This window comes from Hypanus sabinus, chromosome 27, assembly GCF_030144855.1.
Source record: "Hypanus sabinus isolate sHypSab1 chromosome 27, sHypSab1.hap1, whole genome shotgun sequence".
Taxonomy (NCBI): Eukaryota; Metazoa; Chordata; class Chondrichthyes; order Myliobatiformes; family Dasyatidae; genus Hypanus; species Hypanus sabinus.
The window spans coordinates 31,751,760-31,778,960 of NC_082732.1; the positions used below are offsets into that span (position 1 = coordinate 31,751,760).

At 41.3% G+C, this 27,201-nt stretch overlaps 1 protein-coding gene and 1 pseudogene across 2 annotated transcripts in view; one reads left to right on the forward strand and one right to left on the reverse strand.

The window, feature by feature from the left end:
* Positions 1–19,678, reverse strand: part of rer1 (retention in endoplasmic reticulum sorting receptor 1) — a 36,295-nt gene extending 16,617 nt beyond the window's left edge. The window contains exons 1-4 of one of the 2 annotated variants that reach the window (XM_059952169.1): positions 19,554–19,615; positions 15,637–15,735; positions 2,811–2,892; positions 790–894 (exon numbers count right to left, since the gene is read on the reverse strand). In XM_059952169.1, coding sequence (XP_059808152.1) covers positions 790–894; positions 2,811–2,891 — 186 coding nt within the window. In that variant the 5' untranslated portion in view covers position 2,892; positions 15,637–15,735; positions 19,554–19,615. Of the gene's footprint in view, positions 1–789; positions 895–2,810; positions 2,893–15,636; positions 15,736–19,553 lie in introns of both variants that reach the window. The other variant, XM_059952168.1, reaches the window with a different exon arrangement.
* LOC132381943 (small ribosomal subunit protein eS10-like) lies at positions 12,378–12,962 on the forward strand (annotated as a pseudogene).
* Positions 19,679–27,201: the final 7,523 nt, after the last annotated feature.

Here is a 27,201-nt window from a genome sequence, read left to right on the forward strand (position 1 = left end):
TGGAGAAAACACCGAAACTGGAGATATCAATGTTCTTACTGTCAATCTGGAGGCTACTCAAACGGAATATGAGGTGCTGCTCCTCCAACCTGCAAGTGCCAGCGGCTTAAGTACTAAACAGGATGAAGATGGTCAATAGCCTTCTCATGATCTGATCCAATTCTGAGACAGATATTAACTCAAGAGGTAGGCTGTCCATTGTTGTTGCATCCTATGATGACAATCAGGATGCAACATGTTGACCATGAGGATTAGTGAAAATCAAATACAGAAGTTTTGATGTTGAACACTATCCACAGACTGTTTGCTACAGATGGGCTTCATGTGAGTTTCATCATGGCACTACTGGTAGTCAAACTGTTTGCAGGCTCATGAAATGTGACACTCAGAAAGGGTCTAAAATACAGTTTATTAGGGACTCCACGTAGGAAAGGAAGGAGCAATCCGAATGCATGCCAGCCACGTAATTAGCTTCCATCTCCATTACTTTCACAACTTTTATTTAACATTTAAGAACGCAAAGCTTTCTATTAAACTGGCAAGAGTAAATGGTTGGTTTCCAATGGCTCTCCCACCATTGCTTCTGTTAATGATGCACTCAGTTCAACAAATGTATGTACTGTATAGCAGGATGTGGAACTTATCCCATCAAATCTGGCAAGTACTTGAATTCAGGTCACAGGGTGAACAACTACATCCAACACACTATTCCACAGCTCTCTTACTTTTACAATGGGACTAATGGGTGTCAATGTACTGATACAGAATACACAAAATAAAAGAACTTACCTGCAGGATATAAACTCTAATCATGTAGATTGCACCAAAGACAAATGTTACAATCCACCGTATAATGCTATATGGCGTGGACTTGTCTAAAAAGGACTGGTAGATCTAAAAAGAAGATATTTAAGATTTAAGTATTATTTACAAGTTGTTCTTTCCTTTAACAGTTTAGGTCATCTTCAAATTAATGCACTACCCCTTCGGGGAGAAATTTAAATCAAGATCTGGAATTACTTCATCTCAACTAAGAGCTGTTCCTGACATGTTTCAACTGATCAGTGGATTGCTGAATTAACTGCAGCAAGCAGAATGCATTGTGAATACACTCAGACCCCACTTAACGCTGAGGACGCGTTCCTTGGAGGTGAAGCGCTATGTAAATCACCGCTATCCAAGGTCATTATAACATTACATAAATGGACATGTGTGCCTGATTTTAAAAAAACTCGAGACCCGCCGCAGACTGGGAGACCGTTTCGCCAAACACCGGCGCTCGGTCCTCCAGCAGTGGCGGGATCTCCCTGTGGCCACACACTTCAATTCCACAGACCACTTCCACTCCAACATGTCTGTCCATGGCCTCCTCTGCCATCAAGATGAGGCCACATGCAGGTCGATGGAGCAATACCTTATCTCCTGCCTAGGTAACCTCCTTCCTGCCGGCATGAACATCCAACTCACTGACCTCCATTGATACCCCTGACCCCCACCCTTACCCCCATCCCTATCTATTATTTTAGTCTGGTTCTCTCTCTCTCTCTTTTCCCCCCTCACTATAATCTCTCCCCCCCAGCCCTACCTTTCTTTCTCTTTTATTTCCCATAATTCTCCACCTTCCCCCTAGCCCATTTCCCTCCAGCCTGTCACTTCCCAGCTCTCTACTTTATCCCTCCCCCCCACTTCTTATCCCCCCTCGACCATCCCATGTTACTTCACTCCTGATGAAGGGTTTCGGCCCGAAATGTCGTTATTACCTCCTTCCATAGATGCTGTCTGGCCTGCTGAGTTTTGCCAGCATTTCATGGTTTTTTTTAGATATATGATATATTGCTTTATGTGTACACAGTAAACATGGAGTAATAAACATGCAAATAGGCCTAACTTGTACATCAGTGTTGGTTACGTCTTAGAGGATGGGTCCTTATCCAATTTTGGCTGCTTCTTCAAAGTAGGGTCAGGATTTGACTGCCTTTTCTTAAGTTTCCTCTCATGAACCAGGAAATCATGTCAAAAAACACTTCTCTTTTCCTTATTACTTCTAGTCAGGGTCATTATCGATGAACATTGCAAATTTCTAAGAGGTGCCAAATTAACCTGATGCTCACCAGCTTCCAAACGCTGTATCATTTGCAGTTTCACATCCACACTAATGCTCTTCCTAGACATTTTAGATGTACTACCTTTACTGGAAGTTGTAGACCGTTTTTCAGACATTATAGGTGGAAAAAATGGAATTAATTGGCGAGGAAGCAAGATCGTTTACACGTGCAGGGGAGGCAGAGTGTGAACTAATACATGATTGGTTGTGAGTGGCTCAGAGTGTATGTAAAGCTTTCCCATTGGCTGATTGAACGTTTGCAGTAATGGTGGCCGTTTTAAGCATTGTTTAGAATGAATTTTTGTCATTACTAAAAATTTCAATTAAGAATTGAATAACTGCATTGTAACGAATCAGTGCTATGCAGGGTCTGAGTGTGCTCCTCTGGATGTGCTGCTGCAAGCTGCCTATTTGGATGTCATGTCACGACTGACAGATCGCAGTTTTCTTTTAAATCACTATTCACTTCTCCCCGACAACATAAAATATCTGCAAACACAAGCTCCATATGGGCACAGCCTAGAAACTATAAACGTGGTTTCCCCTCAACTGATAATCAACCATGATTTCCCAAAATAAATAGCAATGAAACAAACAAAAGTTTTGAGAGCAAAACTTCAATGTGGGAGATTAAATGAACTTTGACAAATCTAGTTGGTGGCAGGGATAGGAGGGAGGAATAAGGATATGTATAACATTCTCTTACCTGTCCAACCTGCGTGAAGAAACGGCTAACTGCTGATGGTTTCCCATGAATGGCATCTCCACTGCTGTCCCCTTCTGACATACTGTTTTTAAGCAGAAAGATAGTTCTAGAGAGTCTGGACACAGCTTTTCAGAGCAGATTAGACAACATGCTTTCAAGAAGGAGCTAGATAGATATCTGATGGATAGGGGAATCAAGGGATATGGGGACAAGGCAGGTACTGGGTATTGAAAGTGAATGATCAGCCATGATCTCAGAATGGCGGTGCAGACTCGAGGGGCAAAATGGTCTACTTCTGCACCTATTGTCTATTGTCTATACCTTCAATCTCTCCTGAATCTTTACAATTTCCTCTGGCTACCCTTCCCTCCCTAGAAACTCCCATCAGGGATGAAATCTACACCTATTATTTCTTTAGTGTTAAAATCCTTCTCCGAAGTTATTCATGTTATGCCTATCCTCTACATTCAATTACCTCCTTTAAGCCCTCATATCTTCAATGTTTTCAATTTCCCTGCTTTCCAGTCTTATTATCTGTAAGCTTCACATCCTGTGTAACTGCACTATATGGTTAAAAAATCTAATTACATGTCTTTTTGCAGTCACTGTGAAGAACCAGAAGTGACATGAGATAAGTGTAATAGACATTATAAATACATGACACGAAAGATGGACCACAGGGAGGTGGGAATTAAATACAGTTAACTGAGGATCAGAATTAAATACTCCAGTGGTGAGAGAAGAACTAAAAACAGAAACTGAAATAAACATGACCATGTGACAAACAAAGTGGCACCAAAAAGCAGATTAGACTCTGTATTAGCACTCAACCGAGAATACAGAACAAAATCCAGAAGGTGAAGAGTAGAGAATGGAGAAAGACCACTCGACAAGAAACATCAGACTGTTCCGATCTAATGAGAAGGATTTAGTAAAGTAGAATGGCTTTGTACGGGAGGAAAAGAGAAGCAAGGAATAAAGTGGAGAGGGTGCAAAGAAACTAGAAAGAAAAGATATGCGTACATAATATTTTTAAACCATGTATTTCATTACTTCAGAATGAAATTTCTGCACATAAATTGAGCAAAGGAGACAGGGCACATGATCAGTAAATGGGAAAAGATTAAGTGCTATAGAGAACGGATGCTAAAGAAGTACTGTACCAGCTATGATTCTGACTGAATAACTTTGGGTAAGTCTTAGATAATTTTTTAGAAATGTATACAGTATATCAAAGCAACACAACAGATGGAACACTTACTCTGAAAACCTGAGAATCAGATTTTACCCAAGCTGCTAAATTAACTGTGATTAAAAAGCATTTTGCATAGAATTATTGCCAACATTGGCAATATTTTTACAAAGCTCATCCAAGTCACAGCATAATATCTGCAAGTAAACTGCATTATGCATCCTCAGACTCACTGACACCAGTTATAGGGGTTAAGTTGTAATTATGTATTCCCAACAATAAAAAAAAATTAGGCATCATACACTTAGGGCACTTTATTAGGTACACCTGTTCATTAATGCAAATATCTAATCAGCCAATCATGTGGCAGCATAAAAGCATGCAGACGTGGTCAAGAGGCTCATTAGTTGTTCAGACCAAACAATTATGGAATGGAAAAGAAACGCGATCAAAGTGACCTTGACTGTGGAATAATTGCTGGTACCAGATTGAGTAGTTTGAGTATCTCAGAAACTCAAAGGTTTCAAAGGTTCAAAGGTCCAATTTAATATACATCCTGAAATGTTTTTTCTTCAGAAACTGCTGATCTCCTGAGATTTTCATGCACAACAGTCTCTGGAGTTTACAGTGAAAGATGCCAAAAACAAAGATCCGGGAATACAGGTCCATAATTCATTGAAAGTGGCATCACAGGTCGATAGTGTCATAAAGAAAGCTCTTGGCACATCGGCCTTCATAAATCAAAGTACTGAGTACAGCAGATGGGACAATGTGTTGAAGTTGTACAAGACAGTGGTGAGACCCAATTCGGAGTATTTATGCAGTTTTGGTCACCTACCTACAAGAAAGAATACAGACAAATTTACAAGGATGTTGCCAGGTATGGAGGGCCCAGTTATATGGAAAGATTGAATGTGTTAGGAATTTATTCCGTGGAATGCATAAGTTTGAGAGGAGATTTGATAGAGGTATACAAAACTAAGAGGGGTCCGGATAAGGTAATTGCTTTTTTCAATGAGGTTGGGTTGGACTTCAACTAGAGCTCATGGGTTAAGGGTGAAAAGTTTAAGGGGGATATGAGAGGGAAACTTCTTCACTCAGAGGTTCATGAAAGTGTGGAATGAGCTGCCACGGCAAGTGTGCTTGTAAGCTTGATTTCAACATTTAAGATCAGTTTGGATAGGTACATGGATGGTAGGGATATAGAGAACTATAGTCCCAGTGCAAGCTGATGAGTGTAAGCAATTTACATGGGTCGAAGGCCCTGTTTTTGTGCTATACTTTTCTGTGACTCTAATCAAATCAAAACATCCAGTGAGCAGAAGTTCTGTGAGCAAAACCTCCTTGTTAATTAGAGAGGTCAGAGGAGAATGGCCAAACCGGTTCAAACTGACAGGAAGGTGACAGTAACTCAAATAACGAAGCGTTACAACAGCTAAACATTAGAAGAAGACCACAAACATACACTGAATGCCCACTTTTATTAGCTACAAGACAAAAATGATTTAGCAGGGTAGATGGAGATTAATTATATAAATCGGAAGAAATTCATTCAGGAAGAAATCAGGAGCATTTCTTGCACAATGGGAAGCAAAACTCAAGGCCCGCCCCCCACAAAACCAAAACCACTTGAGAGGAGGAAGTGAAAATCGATACCTTGATGAAGATTTTTTAAAGTCAGGGCCAAGGTGAGTAAAAGTTAATTCACAGAGCAGTCATGATCTAAATGCATGGAGGAACAGGTCAATAAAGAAATGACAGAGGAAAAAACTTAAATAGTTATGTGTAGATGGCTGTAAGATACATTCCATCCATTTTAACTCACATTACAATCACATTAAGAAAGCAAAGGAAGATAACTAGTGATTTCTTTTAATAAAACTAGAGACTAAAAAAATCTGTAAAGCATAAAAGACATTTTTTCATGTACATCTTTCACCAGGAAGATTTTTATTAATTGAGAAATAAACTGAAACCAGTGGCATTCAAGTTACAAAGACAAAAAGCATTGACTACAGGAACACAGGAAAAATAAAATACAAATGGCATGGCTGAAAAATCTACAAAAAAAAGCTTAAAGAATTTATTCTACAGACTCCATCTCATCAAACATTCCTATTGTGTGCACTAGGGAAATAGCTGCTAAACAACAAATTGATCTTTAAATATGTGGAAGGGAATGAAGACAATAAATATATGTGCACCGTTTGACTGTCCTAAATCTGACAACTCACTTGCCTTTATTTGTCCCTCTGATATCCATGCTCTTCTTTTGATGCCTCTGTTACTGAGCTACAGCTACACTTGCACTTTACTTCCTGTCAACTCCCTGGTCTCTGAACAACCATTCTTCAATGACAAAGCTAAAGAGTTAATACTGTTCAGTTATTTGCAATGCAAGGAATTACAGCTACAAAAGATCAAAATGTTAGAGCAGGCTAACAAACTTCTATAGCAGAGATTAGTGTCTAAGTCATCAAGAATGCAAATTCTCTTCCACCCTCTAAGTGGATGTGCAGATGATCTGAAGACTTAAAGCACCACCACTGAAATCAGCAGGGACTGACCACAAAAATTCCTCACACAGTTTTCTTCAGAAACACAACATTTCCTTCAGAGACAAATCTCAGTAAGATGTAGAATACACCTGTACATGAAGAGTAGATTCAAAGGGCTCCTTTATGCCAACATTTCTGAGATTCTCTTTTCTAAATGCCACACTAGTGAAAAGGACCTGGTTCATGACATCAACTTCTTTCCTTTCAAATGATTGTAAACCCTTAATAGACATGCAAAAATATACCAGAATTAATCAGTTATATTTTAAAATGTTTCCGAAACTTTTTTCAACAATGAGTTTCAATTCTGGACCTTCAAACTCTTGTTAACTATTCAGGCACTCTTAGATGCCAGAGATAATGCTGCATAGTAAAGTTTCACCACAATAGCCAGCTCAGCTCATGAAGTTACAAATTCTAAAACTAGGAGCTTTTCAAGTATAAGCTTGGATAATTTAATACATCTATAAAGTTGATAAATATTTTGGTACAGTTTCAAGAAGTTAACAAGCCAAGCAATGCAAGTTTCCCCCACTAATAGTTGTTAATTTAATATTTCTCTTTCCTGGCATAATATACCCATCATCCTTCCCCTCTCCTTGGTCTACCAATCACCTATTGGTTCGTCTCATCCCTCCCCCTCTCCTTTTAATAATAACCGCCTTCCATCTCCACACTCAGTGCTTATGTAGGGATTCCACCCAAATGTACTTCATCCCCACAGATGCTGCTCAACCCAGTTCCTCCAACAGATTATCTGTTTCTGTATTCACAGGTTCATAAACAATCAGAAGGATTGAAGCATTTGATTATACAGCAGATAACTGGATTGTGTATATGGAACAGATTGAGTAGTATTTTAAAGCAAATGGAATAGCCAATGAGAAACAAGTACCAATTTTGCTGAGTGCATTGGATTTAAAGGTATAGTTTGCTTTGAAGTTCAACTGCTCCAACCCAACCAGCTGAAATCAGTTTTGCTGATATTATGAAAGTAAAACTGTAACATTTAGAAATGAAACCATTGTTGATTTTGGAACACTTTAGGTTTCATAAGTGGAATTAAAAGGAAGGGGAGTCCATTTCAGTATACATAGCTAAATTGAAGAATTTGTCTGAGCATTGTCAATTCAGTAATAAGCTTAATGATGCAATGGGAGATCATTTAGTTTGTGGAATCTTTCAAGAAAGCATTCAAAAATGGCTCCTAACTGAAGCACAGCTGACACTGAAAAGAGCAGTTGAAATGCCATTTCAATGGAGACGCAATTCAGTTGCAGTCAGGAATGAAAGTGAGCATAAACAAAATTGCAATGTCTAAAGAGAAACTGGCCTGGCCAAACAAACTGTTACTTTTATGGCAGTGACTCACATACACCAGGCCAATGCAGGTTTAAAGATGAAACTTGCAGAAAATGCAACAAAGTAGGACACATACAAAGAGCATGTTGGTCAGACAGAAGTACGTGGTCTGCAGAGGAAAGAAAAAGATAAAAAGTCATGTTACAGTTTCAAGAAGAGCACATCTGCATGCTGTTGATGAAAAATCTGATAATGATGAGTGACAGAAGTGGCTCACCTTGAGATTTACAATATGAAAATAATAGATGAGCAATATGGCTTACATCAAAAGTGAACAGAAAATTAATTAAAATGCAATTGGACACTGGCTCAGCTGTTTCAGTCATTCCACAAAATACGTTTGAATGGCATTTCAAAGATAGTGAACTAAAGCCTGCAGATATCCAACTAAGAACTTATACTGGAGAAAAGATAAATCCTGTGGGAATGATATTCATAACAGTGAAATACAACAATCAACAAGCCACATTGTGTTATTACCACATACTGTTGTAAAAACAGGAGGGGCAGTATTGTGGGGACGCAAGTGGCCTAGACATTTGCAACTTGACTGGAGATCCATCCATCATTTGCATGCCATATCCTCTGCAAAAGAGTCAACTGAAAGCAAATTAAGAAAAGTACTGGATGACGCTACAACCCTTTTCATGCTATACACCATGAACCACGACCCATCAGGTGGCACCTTTGTACTTTTGTGCCTCTGGTCAGAAAGCCTATTAGATCAAGAAGGACCATGCTGCTCAGAGAAATTGTGAAAGTGACAAAGTCCAACTACAATAGTTTTTGTAGGCAACATATCAGAGAAAGCTTCTGATACTTTAATCATGCAGTTACTTGTGAAATTTGATTTGGTTTTGAGTTGGCTCAAGAACTGCAGGAAAGTTGCAAGCATTTGGGTTTTGTGAGTATAAAGAACCAAAATCTACTCTGTGTGCATTAAGAATATTACATAAACATCAAGTGGGAGTCAAAAAGCTGCTTGTAAAAGTAGGTGCAAAGTCCAAAGCCCAGCTAGATAAACGGAAGGCCAAAAAGAAAGAAGTCAATGGAGATACGAACAGAGGGGATTCATCAGATGATGTTGTGGATGAGGAAACCAAGAGGAGAGATCAGATTGTAAAGGAAGCAATAGAAGGATTAATAAGAGAATACTCCAACTAACTAATTGCACCTTCTCAAGATCAAGATGCACATCCTAGAAAGAAGAAAAAGAAAAGAAGCAGGATAAAGAGAGAAAGAAAGTGGGACTGGGAGAGAACAAGATCAAAGTTGATGATGAGAGAAAATCCGAGAAAAGGAGAAGAAAGGAGTCCAGAGCAGTCAGAACCACTTCCTGTGGTGTCAAGAGTCAATTCCTACAACAACCACGGAGGAGGCCCCAGAACCCGAGACTATTTCAGCTGCTAAGCAGGGTGATCTCCTTGTCAGGGAAAACCTTATCCCACAAGAGTAAGAAAACCTGCAGAATGATTAAATCTTTAGATCTGAACTGGACCATTTAAAAATTTCCTATGCTGTAAATGTCTTCTAGTAGTTGTACCATATAGTATATTGCTAATAAGTTGAAATACATTCTATATTGAGTTGGGAGTTTATAGGCAAGGAGGGAGGAGTGCTGTACATTTGATATTTCTGTAATATTTGAATAATCTTGTAAATATATTGTTTGATTAAACATTCTTTGTTGTTTATATAATTCATTATGGTTATATACATAAAAATACTTGAATTGTATATGTCATGACACTACCATGTGATACGTGTGGGCCTCGCTTAAGGTAAAAACCACAAAGTTAGACCAGTCCTCTTGGGCTCCTGATTTTTATTGCAATGAGTTGTTACATCCTCTTCGTGCCAGAGAAAAGCTCTAGCTCACTCAACCTATCATTATAACACATCCTTTCTATTCCAGACAGCACTTGTATTTGTTCAAGATAATTCTGTTCAACTTAAGAACTAGCATCAGTGTTAGAAAGTTGATATTGGGGCAACACAGTCAAACTCCATGTTTAGGATTCTACCTAGAAGGCAGGCCTTTTGATTTTGACCAACATTACTGACAACAAATGGATTGTGAATTCTACATTTATTAAAAGTACTCTTCACGCTTACCTGCTAACCAGTCAAATAGTACTGACCAATCTATTAGATTTCTTGACTTCAAGAAATCTCAAATTCTAATACTTCTCTAGATCTTTCTCACCATCCCTCCCTTTTTCCTTTTGCTTGTTACTGTCCCTTTCTGATCCCAAATGATTAGCTCTCAGCTTCGTGCCCCCATGGCCTCATCTCTGTGGACTAAGTTCAGCATGACAATGAGCTTTTCTTTCACAAACTCCAGTTCTGTGGTAAGGAGTCTTCAATCCTAGACTGAAGACTCTTTCTCTCATAGAGACAATTTCCAATCCATCTAGATCTCACTGCATCTCTATATCTATTCAATGAAAACTGTTCATTTGCTAAGGGTAAATCTCAATGCTGTCATCAAGTTTGCAGAAAGAGTGACCCCACTATTAAAGGACAAACTGGTCTGTACATTAGCGTTGGAAAGTCAGTTTTCTGAGACTTCTTCAGTCACTTTGCACAATGAACTAACGTTTAAAACATCAGTCCTTTGTGTCACAGAAAATCACTGACCCAAATTCCTCAGATCTTCCCACAATAGCATCCCCATCTCAATTTCCCAACACACCCTGCTTCTACTTCAACTTTTTTTATACCTTTGTCCAGTCTCATCCACTTGACACCATTTTTATCCACTGCAATTTTAATAGTTTCTTCAATCAACTAATCCCCCCCCCCACCATTATTCTTCAATAATTATTCCTTTAAATCCACTCATTTCCTTAAAGCCAAAGATGTAGAAATGGAAACAGGCATGGGTATATGCTGTACGGGTCCTTTTGTGTGATACATGGAAGAGCCCTCGTTCCAGTCCTCAACAACTCCCCACCTTCAGCTCTTTTTCCAATTATGGATACACCTTCCTGTTCACACACAGAAATTTAGTATTCAGCTCCTTTACTGCAAATTTCCTCCCTTATTGCTGGATATTTTCAGCACTTTCTTTTGAAGTACCTTGGAGGCTAATACAAACCCCATTTCCTGAAAAGTTGGGAAATTTTCCAAAATGCAATAAAAATAAAAATCTCTGAGATGTTAATTCACGTGAACCTTTATTTAACTGACAAAAGTGCAAAGAAAAGATTTTCATTAGTTTTACTGACCAACTTAATTGTATTTTATAAATATACACAAATTTAGAATTTGATGGCTGTAACACACTCAACAAAAGTTGGGACAGAGTTAAAATAAGATTGAAGATTGCACAGAATATTCAAGTAACACCGGTTTGGAAGACTCCACATTAAACAGGCTAATTGGTAGCAGGTGAGGTATCATGACTGGGTATAAAAGTAGCGTCCATCAAAGGCTCAGTCTTTGCAAGCAAGGATGGGTCGTGGCTCACCCCTTTGTGCCAAAATTCATGGGAGAATTGTTAGTCAGTTCAAAAGGAACATTTTCCAACGCAAGATTGCAGAGAATTTAGGTCTTTCAACATCTACAGTACATAATACTGCGAAAAGATTCAGAGAATTCAGAGACATCTCAGTGCATAAAGGGCAAGGTCGGAAACCACTGTTGAATGCGCGTGATCTTCGAGCCCTCAGGCGGCACTGCCTAAGAAACCGTCATGCTACTGTGACAATTATAGCCACCTGGGCTCGGAAGTACTTCGGAAAACCATTGTCAGTTAACACAGTCCATCACTGCATCCAGAAATGCAACTTGAAACTTTATTACGCAAGTAGGAAGCCATACATCAACTCTATGCAGAAATGCCGGCGAATTCTCTTGGCCCGAGCTCATCTCAGATGGACCGAAAGACTGTGGAACCGTGTTCTATGGTCAGGTGAGTCCACATTTTAGCTAGTTTTCGGAAAAAACGGGCATCGAGTTCTCCATGCCTAAGATGGAAACGACCATCCTGATTGTTATCAGAGAAAGGTGCAAAAGCCAGCATCTGTGATGGTATGGGGGTGCATCAGTGCCCACGGCATGGGTGAGTTGCATGTATGTGAAGGTACCATTGACTCTGAGGCGTATATTAGGATTTTAGAGAGACATATGTTGCCATCAAGGTGACATCACTTTTCGGGTCGTCCATGCTTATTTCAGCAGGACAATGCCAGACCACATTCTGCATGGGCTACAACAGCGTGGCTTTGTAGACACAGAGTGTGTGTGCTTGACTGGCCTGCTGCCAGTCCAGATCTATCTCCTATTGAAAATGTATGGCGCATCATGAAGAGGAATCAGACAACGGAGACCACGGACTGCTGAGCAGCTGAACTCTTATATCAAGCAAGAATGGACAAAATTTCCAATTACAAATCTACTACAATTAGTATCCTCAGTTCCAAAACAATTAAAAAGTGTTATTAAAAGGAAAGGTGCTTTCTGTGCTTCGGGTCTATGAGAAGAACTCAAGATGTTGATGCCCAAGAAAAATCATATTGCTATCTATGAACTTCTCTTCAAAGAGGGTGTAATGGTGGCAAAAAAAGAAGTGCACATGCCAAAACATCCTGAGTTAGCAGACAAAAATGTCCCTAATCTGTACGTAATGAAGGCATGCAGTCTTTGAAATCTCATGGTTATATAAAGGAGCAGTTTGCTTGGCGACACTTCTACTGGTACTTGACGAATGAGGGCATCCAGTACCTACGTGATTACCTTCACCTTCCCCCAGAAATTGTTCCTGCTACATCACGGCACCAGACCCGTCCTGAGACTGCAAGGCCAAGGCCAAAAGGTCCAACTGAGGATTGCTCTCGCCTTCGTGAATCTGACAGAGACAATTACAGATGGGCTGCTCCACTTGGATCCTTGGATCTGACAAGAAGGCAGAAGCTGGTGCTGGTGCAGCCATAGAATTCCAATTTAGAGGTGGATTTGGCCGTGGACGTGGACAGCCTCAGTAAAGGTACACAACCTGTTCTGTAAAGTAAAAGTCAATTGAAGCGTAAAAAAAAATTTTTTAAAAAAGGAAAGGTGATGTAACACAATGGTAAACATGCCTCTGTCCCAACTTTTGTTGAGTGTGTTGCAGCCATCAAATTCTAAATTTGTGTATATTTACAAAATACAATTAAGTTGGTCAGTAAAACTATTGAAAATCTTTTCTTTGTACTTTTGTCGGTTAAATAGGGGTTCACGTGAATTAACACATCAGAGATTTTTGTTTTTATTGCACTTTGGAAAATATCCCAACTTTTCTGGAAATGGGGTTTGTAGATGCCGAGAAAATGAGAGCAACTTTGTGAGACAAAATAACAACCTGGACAACAAAAACAGCTATTTAGATCCTGTTGAGATCCACCCATTCCAAAAAGAGGAATATTTGACAAGCATCTTTACCAAAATGACCTATTATCAACCTCATTGCTAATTATTCCTTTAAGATCTGTTAGAAACTTTGCAAGACATGCTGAAATGTTTTGGTATATGCAAACTACTAATTAAAAGAAAAATAAACATGTTGCTGTATTGACATGTAACTTCTCACAACAAAAAGAATATACTCCTATGGAGTCATCAACTCTCAATAAACTATGACATTCTCTGCTGTAACACAAAAATCTAACAATTTTACGTACAATACACCATTCCCTTCACAATTCCTGGACCGCTTTTCCTCCCTTATCAGCCACTTATTTTTACAGCATTTCCTGCACTGTTTCTTTTACCTCCTCCTTCCCATCATCCAGATACCCTAACAGTTGTTCTGAGTGAAGCAGCCATTTACTTGCACTATCCCAATCGGTGCTCTCTTCTACGCCAGAGAGACTTAGGTGACCTATCTGCGAAGCACTCACATACAATCTGCGTGTGCTACTTGTAGTTCCCTCCATCCCACTCCCACCCATCTGCCTGTGACCTCTTGTGGTGTTATAACAAGGCCAAACACTTTACAGCCACCTGGATTCTATATCAAATTCTGAACTTCATGTAACTTATTTTCTTTCCAAGTCATTCATTTTTATTTAATTTTATTTAGAGATACAGCATGATAACAGGCCCCTCCGGACCCATGCTGCCCAATCATACCCATGTGACCAACTAACCTACTGACTTTGTTCCTACGTCTTTGGACTGTAGGAATCTGGAACACCCAGAGGTCACATGGAGAATATACAAGCAGCAGTGGAATTTAACACAGGTTGCTGGCACTGTAGGAGCGGCGCGCTAACCGTTACAACACTGTGCTGTCCCAATATCATCTTTGATATTGGGTTTGTGTTTCTTATTCTTTTGTGATCTGTCAAAGCTTTGAATTGTTTTCTCACTCTGTTTCCATTAATCTGTTGACCAGATCATCTCTACAGCAACCTTGACTTCTTAATCAGAAATATTCCCTTTGTTCTATCCCTCCTTCCCCCTGATTTCTCTGCAACTTTGAATGAACAGGTTTTCTCTCTGTCATGCAGTAATGTTTCAGATTTTCACTTTATGCACAATCATGTCTCACAAATAGTAATGAGGTAAATAACCAGATAACCTAATACAGTATTGGTTGGGAGGGACACCAAGGAGAACTTCCTGCCAGGACAACAGCACACTGATTGAGCAGAAGTCCTTTCATTTAACATAAGTGCAATGGATGCACACCTGGGAGCGTCAGTCTCCAAGACCAAATGCATGTCAACCAATTAGTAGTCTGTTGGGTTGTCCCAAGTGCGGTACCGCTGTAGTTTCAAGGGTGGGGCTTCCTCAACATCCCAGCAACACCCTCTGCCATCCAGGCAATATCAATGGAACACCATAAGCCAGAGGCATTTCCCTCTCTACATCTAAATATACAGATATAGGCCAGATTCTAGTAGAGGTGGTCTAGATCAAGATCTGACCCACTGTATCTGCATACAGTACTTTAAGGTTCAAGTCATCTTGTCTCCTGCTTCCTTGGCTTCAAATAAACTCATTCAACACTGAAATTGACTGTGGAACCCACCCTCCCATTTCTTATTCATGTTCAAGTCAGGTTTGTGTTTTTGAGATTTTGATTACTGGTGTCTCCCAGCGCTACTGGAAATTCATACGGATCCATTCCATTATTCAGGATTTACTCAATCAATAACATAAAACAATATTTCACATGAAAACGGAAAACATGTTACACAAAACTTATTCTGTTTGTAGTTTATGTATTATGTCTTAAGGAGAGCTCTCAACTGAGAATGGTTCATCAACTGAGTATGAACTGCAATTCAAAAGGCCAAAAGGGTCCATTCTGTGCTGTATCTCAATAAATAAATAAATGAGCTCTAGCTGAAAGAATCATCGTTATTTACTATGGTAAGAAGGATCATTCAACATCATTAATGTCTTCTCATCAGTTCCATTCCTCATTTTCACCTAGCTATGCAGCTCTCTCATTTTCATCAACTCTCCATGGATACTTCTAACACTTATCCACTCTAAGGGGCAATTTAGAGTGGCCAAATAATCCATCAGTCCATCTTCAAGGTGTGGAAAGAAACTGTTAAACTCAGCAGAATCTTATGCAGTTCACAGGAATAATGTACAACTTCCACATGGACAGCACCGAGATCAGGGATACCTGGAACAATGAGACAGCAATACTGACTTTTGAATCACTGTGCTGTCCATTAGCCCCAGGTCTCCAAGCAGGAGAACAGTGACCAACCTTGAGGCTACATATGGGAGAGGGGTCTGTAGAACCTCATGCGATGACACACTTGATCCACAAACTAGGCTATATCACCACTGGACAATTGGAAGATGGCTGTGAAAGAAAAGGACAGTACTGCCATCAATTCTGATCTGTCATTCATAATTGACCTGTACATTAATATTGCGCATCAACAATCATGTCAGCAAATTATTAACAGATGACAACAACTCTCTTTCTAATAAGCACAATGCAGCAAGGAGCACGTTCTCTCACAGTCCAACAACATTCTAACCTTACTGACATATTTCACCCACATAACACTGAGTTCAGACAAAACGATCAAGTAAAATGTAAGGAAACTAGATATCACCCATAATCAGCATTCAGCACCTTTCCAGTCAAACTCCTTACCCAGGATAATTTTGTACTAGCCACTTAAGTTTACTATCTAAATGGAGTCAAGTTAGGAAAAGGGGAAGTACAACGAGATCTAGGTGTTCTTGTACATCAGTTAATGAAAGCAAGCATGCAGGTACAGCAGGCAGTGAAGAAAGCTAATGGCATGCTGGCTTTTATAACAAGAGGAACTACGGTAAGTATAAGAGCAAAGAGGTCCTTCTGCAGCTGTACAGGGCCCTGGTGAGACCCCACCTGGAGTATTGTGTGCAGTTTTGGTCTCCAAATTTGAGGAAGGACATTCTTGCTATTGAGGGAGTGCAGCATAGCTTCACAAGGTTAATTCCTGGAATGGTGGGACTGTCATATGTTGAAAGATTGGAGCGACTGGGCTTGTGTACACTGGAATTTAGAAGGATAAGAGGAGATCTGATTGAAACACATAAGATTAAGGGATTGGACAGCTGGAGGAAGGAAGCATGTTCCTGCTGATAGGTGAGTCTAGAACTAGAGGCCACAGTTTAAGAATAAGGGGTAGGCCATTTAGAACAGAGATGCGGAAAAACTTTTTCACCCAGAGAGTGGTGGGTATGTGGAATGCTCTGCCCCAGAAGGCAGTGGAGGCCAAGTCTCTGGATGCATTCAAGAGAGAGTTAGATAGAGCTCTTACTAGATAGCGGGGTCAAGGGCTATGGGGAGAGGGCAGGAACGGGGTACTGATTGTGTATGATCAGCCATGATCACAGTGAATGGTGGTGCTGGCTAGAAGGGCCGAATGGCCTACTCCAGCACCTACTGTCTATTGAATGCCTCTCAGTGACAGTTTCTACCCAAGATACCGCTGGTACTGCCAGTTCAATCTTGATGGCAAATATTTCCCTTTTAGGAGATTAAAGTACAAAATTACTCCTCACATGAACTATTGTGATATTCTCACACCTTTCAATACAGAAACTCAGAAACTCAATCTAAATAGCTGCAGCAATTGATTTATGCATAGTGATCCAAAAAGGAACAAATAGCATGTGACCTGTTGATCTGTTATAGGCGTATTTCACTAGGCACAACACCAGGAAAATTTCCTTCCCTTCTTCTAATTCCACCACTGGATATCTAAATAAAATTGCACTGCAAAAAGTTTAGAAAATCTTTAGAGTTTAAGAATAGAGCAGCAAAAATTATATACATTGACTCCTATGATTCTTCAGAATACATTAGTGATAATGGCAAACATTATATTAACATTTAGCAGATGAATAGCAAGACAACAGAAGATTAAGAGGTAAGGGCAATGGGAAAAGAACAGGTACTTAAGATTAGAAGTGCTATTCATACGGAGGATAAAAGCCAACAGAGGATGGGTAGGGCAAAGATGGTCTGTTTTCATGTTATTTCTTACATAATTACATAAAATCATATTCTGTTCCAGATTTCTTCAACATAAGTAATTGTAATTAAAGAGGAAAAAAATCAGAACGAAAGATATAATTTAGCTGTAATAATTTAGACAGTGGTCAAGAAAATGAAATTCCCTTTGAAACATCCTAACTTAACTAAAATGCATAATGCAGCAAGACAAGATATCTCTAATTGTCCAGGATTCCACTGCAAAACCCTACTGCATCCAAGATATGACAATGATCTTACGGTTTTCTACACTGAGCCATACACTTTAAACGTCAGTTCTGTCAGCTGCCCAGATTGCTCCTACTTGCTTACCATTCAAAGCTGTTAAAAGACCAACTAGGAGTCTAGGAGTTCAACACTGTCAAAGGGGTAAAGAATTTAAAAATTCCTTAGTACAAATTTAAGCGATACGTGTATTTTTAAAAAAAATTTGACCCCCACTTTGCTGAAGGTACTGGCTCTTGCTTGTGAATGATTCCAACATAAAACAATGGATTATTACAACTCAAAGCTACATAACCCATCCACTCCAGGTTTAAGTAGTTTTAACCTTCAAGATGCAGCAGACTACCAAAAATTCCTGACATCACACTGAATGCCCTAGATAGAATGGGCATGGAAAGGATATTGCCAGTAGTGGGAGAGTCAACAACTGGAAGGTTCGTTCTCAGAAATAGAAAGGTGCCCCTTTAAAACAAGATAAGGCAGAATTTCTTTAGCCAGAATCTGGTGAATTTGTGGAAGTCATCGCCATAGATGGCTTTGGATGCCAAGTCATGAGGTATTATTTAAAGTAGAGATTGATTGGTAAAGGTGTCAAAGGTTACAGAAAGAAGGCAGAAGGATGGGATTAAGAGGGAAAATAAATCAGCCAAGATCGATTGGCAGAGCAGGTTTGGCGGGCCAAATGGCCTATTTTTGATCCTATGACTTAACGACCTTATAGTCACCAACAGATGTACTCTGTCCGTGCACAACAGTTTCACACCAAAGAAAAGACAAAGGACTGCAACACACTATCAAGCATTCACAAGACGACAGGAAACAAAGTGCTCAAACATTAGAAGTATATATAAGTAAAACATCAGTTACTTAAAGTGTTTTCAGGACAAATTTATGTTTCTATTGAAGTTAAATTAAATAACAAAATAATTAACATATTAATCCTAAACATTACTACAGCATAATTCCACCTAAGCTAACTGAAACTATTCTGATATCAAAAGGGGTTTACACTTCATTGTCAATAGTTTCCATTATGCTGAGTAATTAGTGATAAGTATACCTTCTCTCATAAAGTGGGATAGTTAAGAGACAATGCTGTTTCAAATTTATGCGGCTTTACAGTTAAATACCACGTTGCAACAGACGTGGCTTTCTTCAATACTGAAACCCAAGAGTCATTAGACCGCGAAAGGAAACACCTGCCATTTGCAAATATATCGCATAGTCCTGAGGTCCGTATCTCCTAAGATGAAAGTTTATTGAGATAAATGTATACTGAGGTAACCACTGGAAATGATGTAGTTCGACTTACAGCCTTCGGAAGACAGGTAAGAGAAAACCCAGTCACGGCTTGCGGTGCCTTGTGGTAATTGTAGTCTTCTTGACATTACTTCGATAAGTATTTTCACATAGAGGAACTACAACACCACAATGCATCGTTCAAGAATTTATCCTCACTTTCCTTTAACTCCTACCGGTACTTAAAACCGGTACGATGTCTAAATCTGAAAAACTGGTACAAAGCTGCAACACTAAACTCAACTTTCAGTCCTTGATATTGGCAAGCTAATGCTGAAGGTAATTTATCTGTTCGCCCTGCAGGCACTCCAAAGCAAACTGGGACTTGGTGTTCCAACTTGACGTCAGCACGTACAGTGCCGATAGACAGCGACCCATTTGAACTACACCTACCAGTATGCATTGCGCACACGCCGGCAGTTTCCGATCTTTCGATCTGTCAAAGGCCGTGGTCTTTCTCAGACGCAAAAAAAAACACGCGCGACAAGAGGACGAAAGGAAAAGAGACCGAACACTCTCAAAAGAGCGACCAGTTTTTCAATCACGTTCTCTGACTGAGGTAACCCAGCCCGTTCTGCGCCCACGCCCCTAACCACTCTTACCTGAGTTACGGCTCACTCGCCACGGCCTCCACTCCCCAACTGAACACGTCACTACGGCCTCGTTCCCGCAGCCGACCAGACTGACCCAGCTGCTGCCAGCAAACGTCGATCGATATATCCATTGTGCGAGGCTCCGGCGGCTTCTCTTGCCAACCAAACTACTCGGGGTTGCGGGAGCGTGGATCCAGTCCGATCCGGAGGTGAATCCAGAAGCCTACTGAAGGCAACGTAGTAAAAGGGTGGTACAAAGAAGAGTGGGCCTCATTCATGGCAAAATAAGAGCATGCATATATGGGCTTTGTCACCAAGTCGTTCTGAGGGAGACTCCTTAGGCGCTGCGTCTGTTAGAAATTTATGGAGGAGAGGCGTTAGAAAGGTTGGCTGAACTTCCAGTAGGCAAGTCATCATGAATGGCTTTTATGCACCTTACGATTTTGCAGACGTTTGGTGGTGGGGGGGGGGGGGGGGGTTTACTGACTATAGCTTTTGGTGTTCTGTCAGAAGTCCCAGAGCACCGGAGAGTGGCCAGCAAGGCTCTCTTTCAGAAAGAGAGTTTAGTCCCATTGGTGAGGAAAATCTTTTTTTAAAAAATTGATCCCTTTCATAAAGTTTTAAGGGAATCGGGGGATTCTCAGATTCCTGTAAATAATGGATTTAGGGTGAGTACCGACTGTGTCTGTGCATTCTGGTTTGTGAATGGCTACAGCATGTTAGTTCTGACGAAGGGTCTCGGCCCGAAATGTCGACAGCGCTTCTTTTGTGTGTATTGCTTGAATTTCGAGCATCTTCAGATTTCCTCGTGTTATCATGTTTAAGATGATGTCTCACAGCTGCTTCTTTGGTGCGCGATAAGGGTTAAAGCTCACACAGATCCACAAAAGATGTCTCCTGATTTTTCACACAAAATGCTGGTAGAACACAGCAGGCCAGGCAGCATATATAAGGAGAAGCGCTGTCGACGTTTCGGGCCGAGACCCTTCGTCGGGACTAACCGAAGGAAAAGATAGTAAGAGATTTGAAAGTAGTGGTGGGGAGGGGGAAATGCAAAATGATAGGAGAAGACCGTAGGGGGAGGGATGGAGCTAAGAGCTGGAAAGGTGATTGGCGAAAGGGATACAGAGCTGGAGAAGGGAAAGGATCATGGGACGGGAGGCCTCAGGAGAAAGAAAGGAGGGGGGAGCACCAGAGGGAGATGGAGAACAGGCAAACAACTAAATATGTCTGGGATGGGGTAAGAAGGGGAGGAAGGACATTAACGGGTTAGCGGAATTAGTTCTTACTCTCAATAATTTCTCCTTTGGCTCCTCCCACTTCCTCCAAACCAAGGGTGTAGCCATGGGCACCTGTATGGGTCCCAGTTATGCCTGCCTTTTCGTTGGCTTTGTGGAACAGTCCACAATCCCCCTCTTTGCTACATTGACGACTGCATTCTTGCATGCATGCTGAACTCGTCACCTTCACTGACTTTGCCTCCAACTTTCACCCTGCCCTCAAATTTACCTGGTCCAATTCCGACACCTCCCTCCCCTTTCTTGATCTTTCTCTTGATCTCCATCTCTGGAGACGGCCTATCTACTGATATCTACTATAAGCCTACAGACTCTCACAGCTACCTGGACTATTCCTCTTTCCACCCTGTCTCTTGCAAAAAGACTATCCCCTTCTCACAATTTCTCCGTCTCCACCGCATCTGCTCTCAGGATGAGGCTTTTCATTCCAGGACAAAGGAGATGTCTTCCTTTTTTAAACAAAGGGGCTTCCCTTCGTCCACCATCAACTCTGCTCTCAAACGCATCTCTCCCATTTCCCGCACATCTGCCCTCACCCCATCCACCCGCCACCCCACTCGGGATAGGGTTCCCCTTGTCCTTACCTACCACCCCACCAGCCTCCAGGTCCAACATATAATTCTCCGTAACTTCCGCCACCTCCAACGGGATCTCACCACCAAACACATTTTTTCCCAACCCCCCCCCCCTTCTGCTTTTCGCAGGGATCGCTCCCTACGTGACTCCCTTGTCCACTGGTCCCCCCCATCGCTTCCCACCGATCTCCCTCCTGGCACTTATCCTTGTAAACAGAATAAGTGCTACACCTGCCCTTACGCTTCCTCCCTCACCACCATTCAGGGCCCCAGACAGTCCTTCCAGGTGAGGCAGCACTTCACCTGTGAGTCGGCTGGTGTGGTATACTGCGTCCGGTGCTCCCGGTGTGGCCTTTTATATATTGGTGAGACCCGACGCAGACTGGGAGACCGTTTCGCTGAATACCTACACTTGGTCGGCCAGAAAAAGCAGGATCTCCTAGTGGCCACACATTTTAATTCCATGTCCCATTTCCATTCTGATATGTCTATCCATGGCCTCCTCTATTGTCAAAATGAATCCAAACTCAGGTTGGAGGAACAACACCTTATATACTGGCTGGGTAGCCTCCAACCTGATGGCATGAACATTGACTTCTCTAACTTCCGTTAATGCCCATCCTCCCCTTCTTACCCCATCCCAGACATATTTAGTTGTTTGCCTGTTCTCCATCTCCCTCTGGTGCTCCCCCACACCTTCTTTCACCTGAGGCCTCCCGTCCCATGATCCTTTGCCTTCTCCAGCTCTGTATCACTTTCGCCAATCACCTTTCCAGCTCTTGGCTTCATCCCACCCCCTCCAGTCTTCTCCTATCATTTTGCATTTCCCCCTCCCCCCACTACTTTCAAATCTCTTACCATCTTTCCTTTCGGTTAGTCCTGTTGAAGGGTCTCGGCCCGAAACGTCGACAGCGCTTCTCCCTATAGATGCTGCCTGGCCTGCTGTGTTCCACCAGCATTTTGTGTGTGTTGTTGTTTGAATTTCCAGCATCTGCAGATTTCCTCGTGTTTGTTCCTGATTTTTCACACCTTTTGCTTTCGACAAAAGACGGTTGCTGATGGAGATAAGACAGGACGCTCAAGTCAAGTAAAGTCACTTTTTATTGGCATTTCGACTATAACTGCTGGAATAGTACATAGTAAAAATGAGACAACGTTTTTTCAGGACCGTGGTGTTACATGACAGTACAAAAACTAGACTGAACTATGTAAAAAAAAACACAGAAAAACAACTACACTAGACTACAGACCTACCCAGGACTGCATAAAGTGCACAAAACAGTGCAGGCATTACAATAAATAATAAACAAGACAATAGGGCAGTAAGGTGCCAGTCCAGGCTCTGGGTATTGAACATTCCTTTCTTAATTAAAGCTTAAATTTGGTGGAGTCTCTTACCTGTTATTAAGGTTTTCTCTGTTTGAGTTGCTGGAACATCTATCGAACTGATTATTCTTTTGTATTGGTGGCCTTATAAATTGTAACAATTCTGGAAGTCGAGCAGTGAACTTTTTTGAACCACCAGATGGATGAGAACGCTTCTCCCCCTGATGTCGGGACCAAGTTCCCTTGCCAGCTGAGCTCAAAGAAATAAACTGGTGAAAAGATAAGTAACGATCTTTTTGTGCTGTAGTTACTTGGTGCAGCGAATACACTTTTACACCTTTATAGATCTAGGGGCAAAGGAATCCATTTAGTTAGCCTCCATACTATTTTTTTTAACATCTGTATTAATAATCTAAATTTGGGGTGCAATCCACAATCTCTACATTTATAGATGGCAAAAACTTCATAGTATTATGAACTATTAAGAGAATAGTGATGGATTATGGCAAGATATTAACCAGACTTTTGGAATGTGGGGGTGCATTGTTGATTAAGTTTAATGCAGAGAAGTCTGAGGAGGTACATTTTTGGCAGGAGGAGTGAGGGATTACAGAATAGAATAAAGGAGTTTTTTGTAAAGGAAAAATGTCCATTTAGAAATTGAATGGGAGAGGGGAAGAAGCTGTTCCTGAATTGCTGAGTGTGTGTCTCAGACTTCTGTACCTCCTTCCTGATGGTAATAATGAGAAGAAGGCATATCCTGGGTGGTGGGGGGGGGGGGGGTCCTTAATGATGGAAACCGCTTTTCCGAGGCACAGCTCCTTGAAGAGGGCTTGGATACTACGGAGGCTAGTGCCCATGGTGGAGCTGACTAAGTTTACAACTCTCTGCATCTTGTTACAATCCTGTGCAGTAACCCCACTACCACACCAAACAGTGATGCAGCCAGTCAGAATGCTCCCCACGGTACATCTGTAGAATGACAAATTGTAGTTTTTTGAATCTAGGGAACAATCTGCTGGAGGAGTTCAGTGGTTCCATGTTTATTGAAAATGGCAGAGCAGGTTTAGAAAGCAGTTAATAAGGCAATCAAAATTCTTGACTCTATCAATAAAAGACTTGAATAGAAAAGCAAGTAAATAATACTGAATCCTTATAAAGTACCGGTCCAGCTTCAACTACAGTATTTTTGGTTACTTCATTGTAGGAAAGATATGAAGGCATTAGAGAAGTTTCAGAAAAGAAGGTGTGCAGTTACAAAAATAGATTGGGGGGGTGGGGAACTCTATTTTAAATAGAAAGCTGAGAACCAGTCTGAAAGAAGCAAATAAAATGATGAATGATCTCAACAGGGTGGATAGAAATTCAAGAAATAGTCACAGATATAAAATTTGAAAAAAAAACTGTTTCTGCAGTGTGAGTTTGAAACCTGTAATGCATGCCTGGGGAATCGATGGGTCAGATATCATTACGGCCTTTAAGAGAGTAATGTGAATTAATACTTGAAATTAGTAAGGCTGTGGAAAGGTGCCGATGGGTGGAACTGAAGAATTACTATGGTAGGGAGCCAACCCAGACAGAAAGAGGCAGAGGAGGTCCTTGGTGAATGTTCACCAGGGTGATGGTCTTGGATGTGAGGTCAGCATTGAACAGGCTAATTGGAGCAAGTCGAGGTTAAGAAGGAGTCTGTTTTAGAGCTTACAACAAACATTAGGATGGATAAGTCCCCACAAACAGACGAGATATACACCAGGTTAATATGGGAAGTGAAAAGGGATATTGCTGGAGCATTGACAAAGATCTTTGCATTTCCCTGGCCACACCACAGGAGAAGTGTCAGAGCATTGGAGGATGGTAAACGTTTCATTGCTTGAGAAAGGTGATGGGGTAATCCTGGGAACTTTAGACCAGTGAGTCAACAGTGGACAAACTAAAGGAAAGGATTTATGGGCATTTGGAGAAGCATATTGGGGATAGTCATCATGGCTTTGTGAGGGGCAGGTTGTGCTTCACAGGCCTGATTGAGTTTTTCTAGGAGGTGACAAAACAAATAGACTAAGGTAGAGTGGTGTATATGGATTTTAGTAAGGTGGGCTCATCCAGAAAGGGTGGGTTAGTAAGTGTGCAAATGACATAGGTTGTGGGTCATGTAGATTTTTGCAGGTTACTTCAGGACATTTTTCTGAAAAGAGTTACGGCAAATAATCACCCTGAAGAGGCAAGGTTGAGTCAAGGGTTAAAATATGCCAGTGTGGGGCAAAGTTGGGACAAGCAGAGTAAGTCAGAGCAGAGGACAAACAGTTTTGGGGCACATGCACCTAAATCGCGAGCGAGGTTTGATTGATCCAAGTGCCAGGCTGATTTGGAAACGTCAGGAATGGGCCAAATGTGGTGGCAGGGTCCAGGCACAGAGCATATCGATGCGACAGGGCCTGGGTCCCAGAGCGAGGAACGACCCAACATTTGGACTTTTTAAACGTTGGACCCAGGACGTCAGGACAAGAAGAGAAGGCCAGGCTGGTTCTGCGACATTTACTCCACTCTGCTGTGCTGAGGCTGTGGGCCTGCTCTGGGTTTCGTGTCTGAGGACTCGCTCTCATTCTAAAAGCTATTTGCTTACTTCCATTGCTTGCATGATTTTGATTTTCCTCTCTGCACGTTGGGTGTTCGTCAGTCTTTTTTTAGAATTTTTTTTTGGGGGGGGTTCTTGTTTTGTGGTTGCCTGTAGGTTGTATAGTGTATACATGGCTTGATAATAAATGTACTTTGAACATTGATAGGATGCAGAGCTGGGCAGAGAAATGGCAAATGGAGTTCAGTCCGGAAAAGTGTGAAGTTTTATACTTTGGAAGATTAAACATGAAGGCAGGGTAAGGTGTATTGACAGGATCCCTGGCATTGTGAAGGAATAGAAAAATTTTGAGGTTCAAGTCCATAGATCCCTCAAAGTTGCCACGCAAGTTGATAGATTAGTTCAGGGGATTGAGTTCCAGAGCTGAAAACTAATGTTGCAGCTCTGTAAAGCCCTAGTTAGATAACACTTGAAATATTGTGTTCATTTCTAGTTACCTCATTAAAGGAAGGATATGTAAGCTTTAGAGAGGGTGCAGAGGAGATTTGCCAGGATTAGAGAACATGTCATATGAGGAAAGGTTGAGTGAGCTAGGCCTTTTCTCTTTAGAGCAACTGAGGATGAAAGGCATCTCAATAAAGGTATATAAGATTATTTGAGGCATAAATACGGTAAACAACACCTTATTTCAAAGGCATCAATGATCAAAACCTGAAGATATTCATTTGAACTGAGTGGAGGAAAGTTTAGAGGAGATGTCAGAGTTAGGTTTTTCTACACAGTGGTGGGTTGCTGGAATACACTGCCAGGGGTGGTGGTAGAGAGTGATACAATAGGGGCATTTAAGACAACACGAGGGAATCTGCAGGTGCTGTAAATAAATAAAAACACAAAATGCTGGCAGAACTCAGCAGCCCAGACAGCGTCTATAGGAGGAGGTAGTGATGATGTTTCGGGCTGAAACCCTTCATCAGGAGTGAAATAACGTGGGATGGTCAAGGGGGGATAAGAAGTGGGGGAAGGGATGAAGTAGAGAAATGAGAAGTGATAGGCTGAAGGGAAATAGGCTAGGGAGAAGGTAGAGAATTATGGGAAATAAAAGAGAAAGGAAGGTAGGGCTGGGGTGAGATTATAGTGAGGGGGTTAAAAGAGAGAGAAAGAGAACCAGACTAAAATTATAGATAGGGATGGGGTAAGGGAGGGGGCAGGGGTATCAACGGAGGTCCCTATCTATAATTTTAGTCTGGTTCTCTTTCTCTCTCTTTTAACCCCCTCACTATAATCTCACCCCAGCCCTACCTTTCTTTCTCTTTTATTTCCCATAATTCTCCACCTTCCCCCTAGCCCATTTCCCTCCAGCCTATCACTTCCCAGCTCTCTACTTCATCCCTCCCCCCACTTCTTATCCCCCCCTCGACCATCCCATGTTACTTCACTCCTGATGAAGGGTTTCAGCCTGAAACGTCATCACTACCTCCTGCCATAGATGCTGTCTGGCCTGCTGAGTTCTGTCAGCATTTTGTGTTTTTATTAGGGGCATTTAAGAGATTCTTAGATAGGTAAATGGATGTAAGAAAAATGGAGGGCTATGTGAGAGGGAAGAGTTAGCTTGATCGTGGAGTAGCTTTCTTTCGGTTGGCACAGCAGCATGGGAATTCCTGGTCTGAGGCTGCCTAAAGCAGAGAAAGAGTGGTTGGGAAGACACTGAGAACCTTGTCCATTTCAGTTGGCAAAGTCTTGGTGTGATAGGATTTTCAGTAACAAGTGAGACAAGTTCAGTGGAAAGTGTAAGATTCTCCCCATACCCCTCTCGTCAAGGAATAGTTTTAGATATGCGTAGATTAGAAATGAAGTGTGATGGGTGAAATCTGGAGGGGGAGGAATGA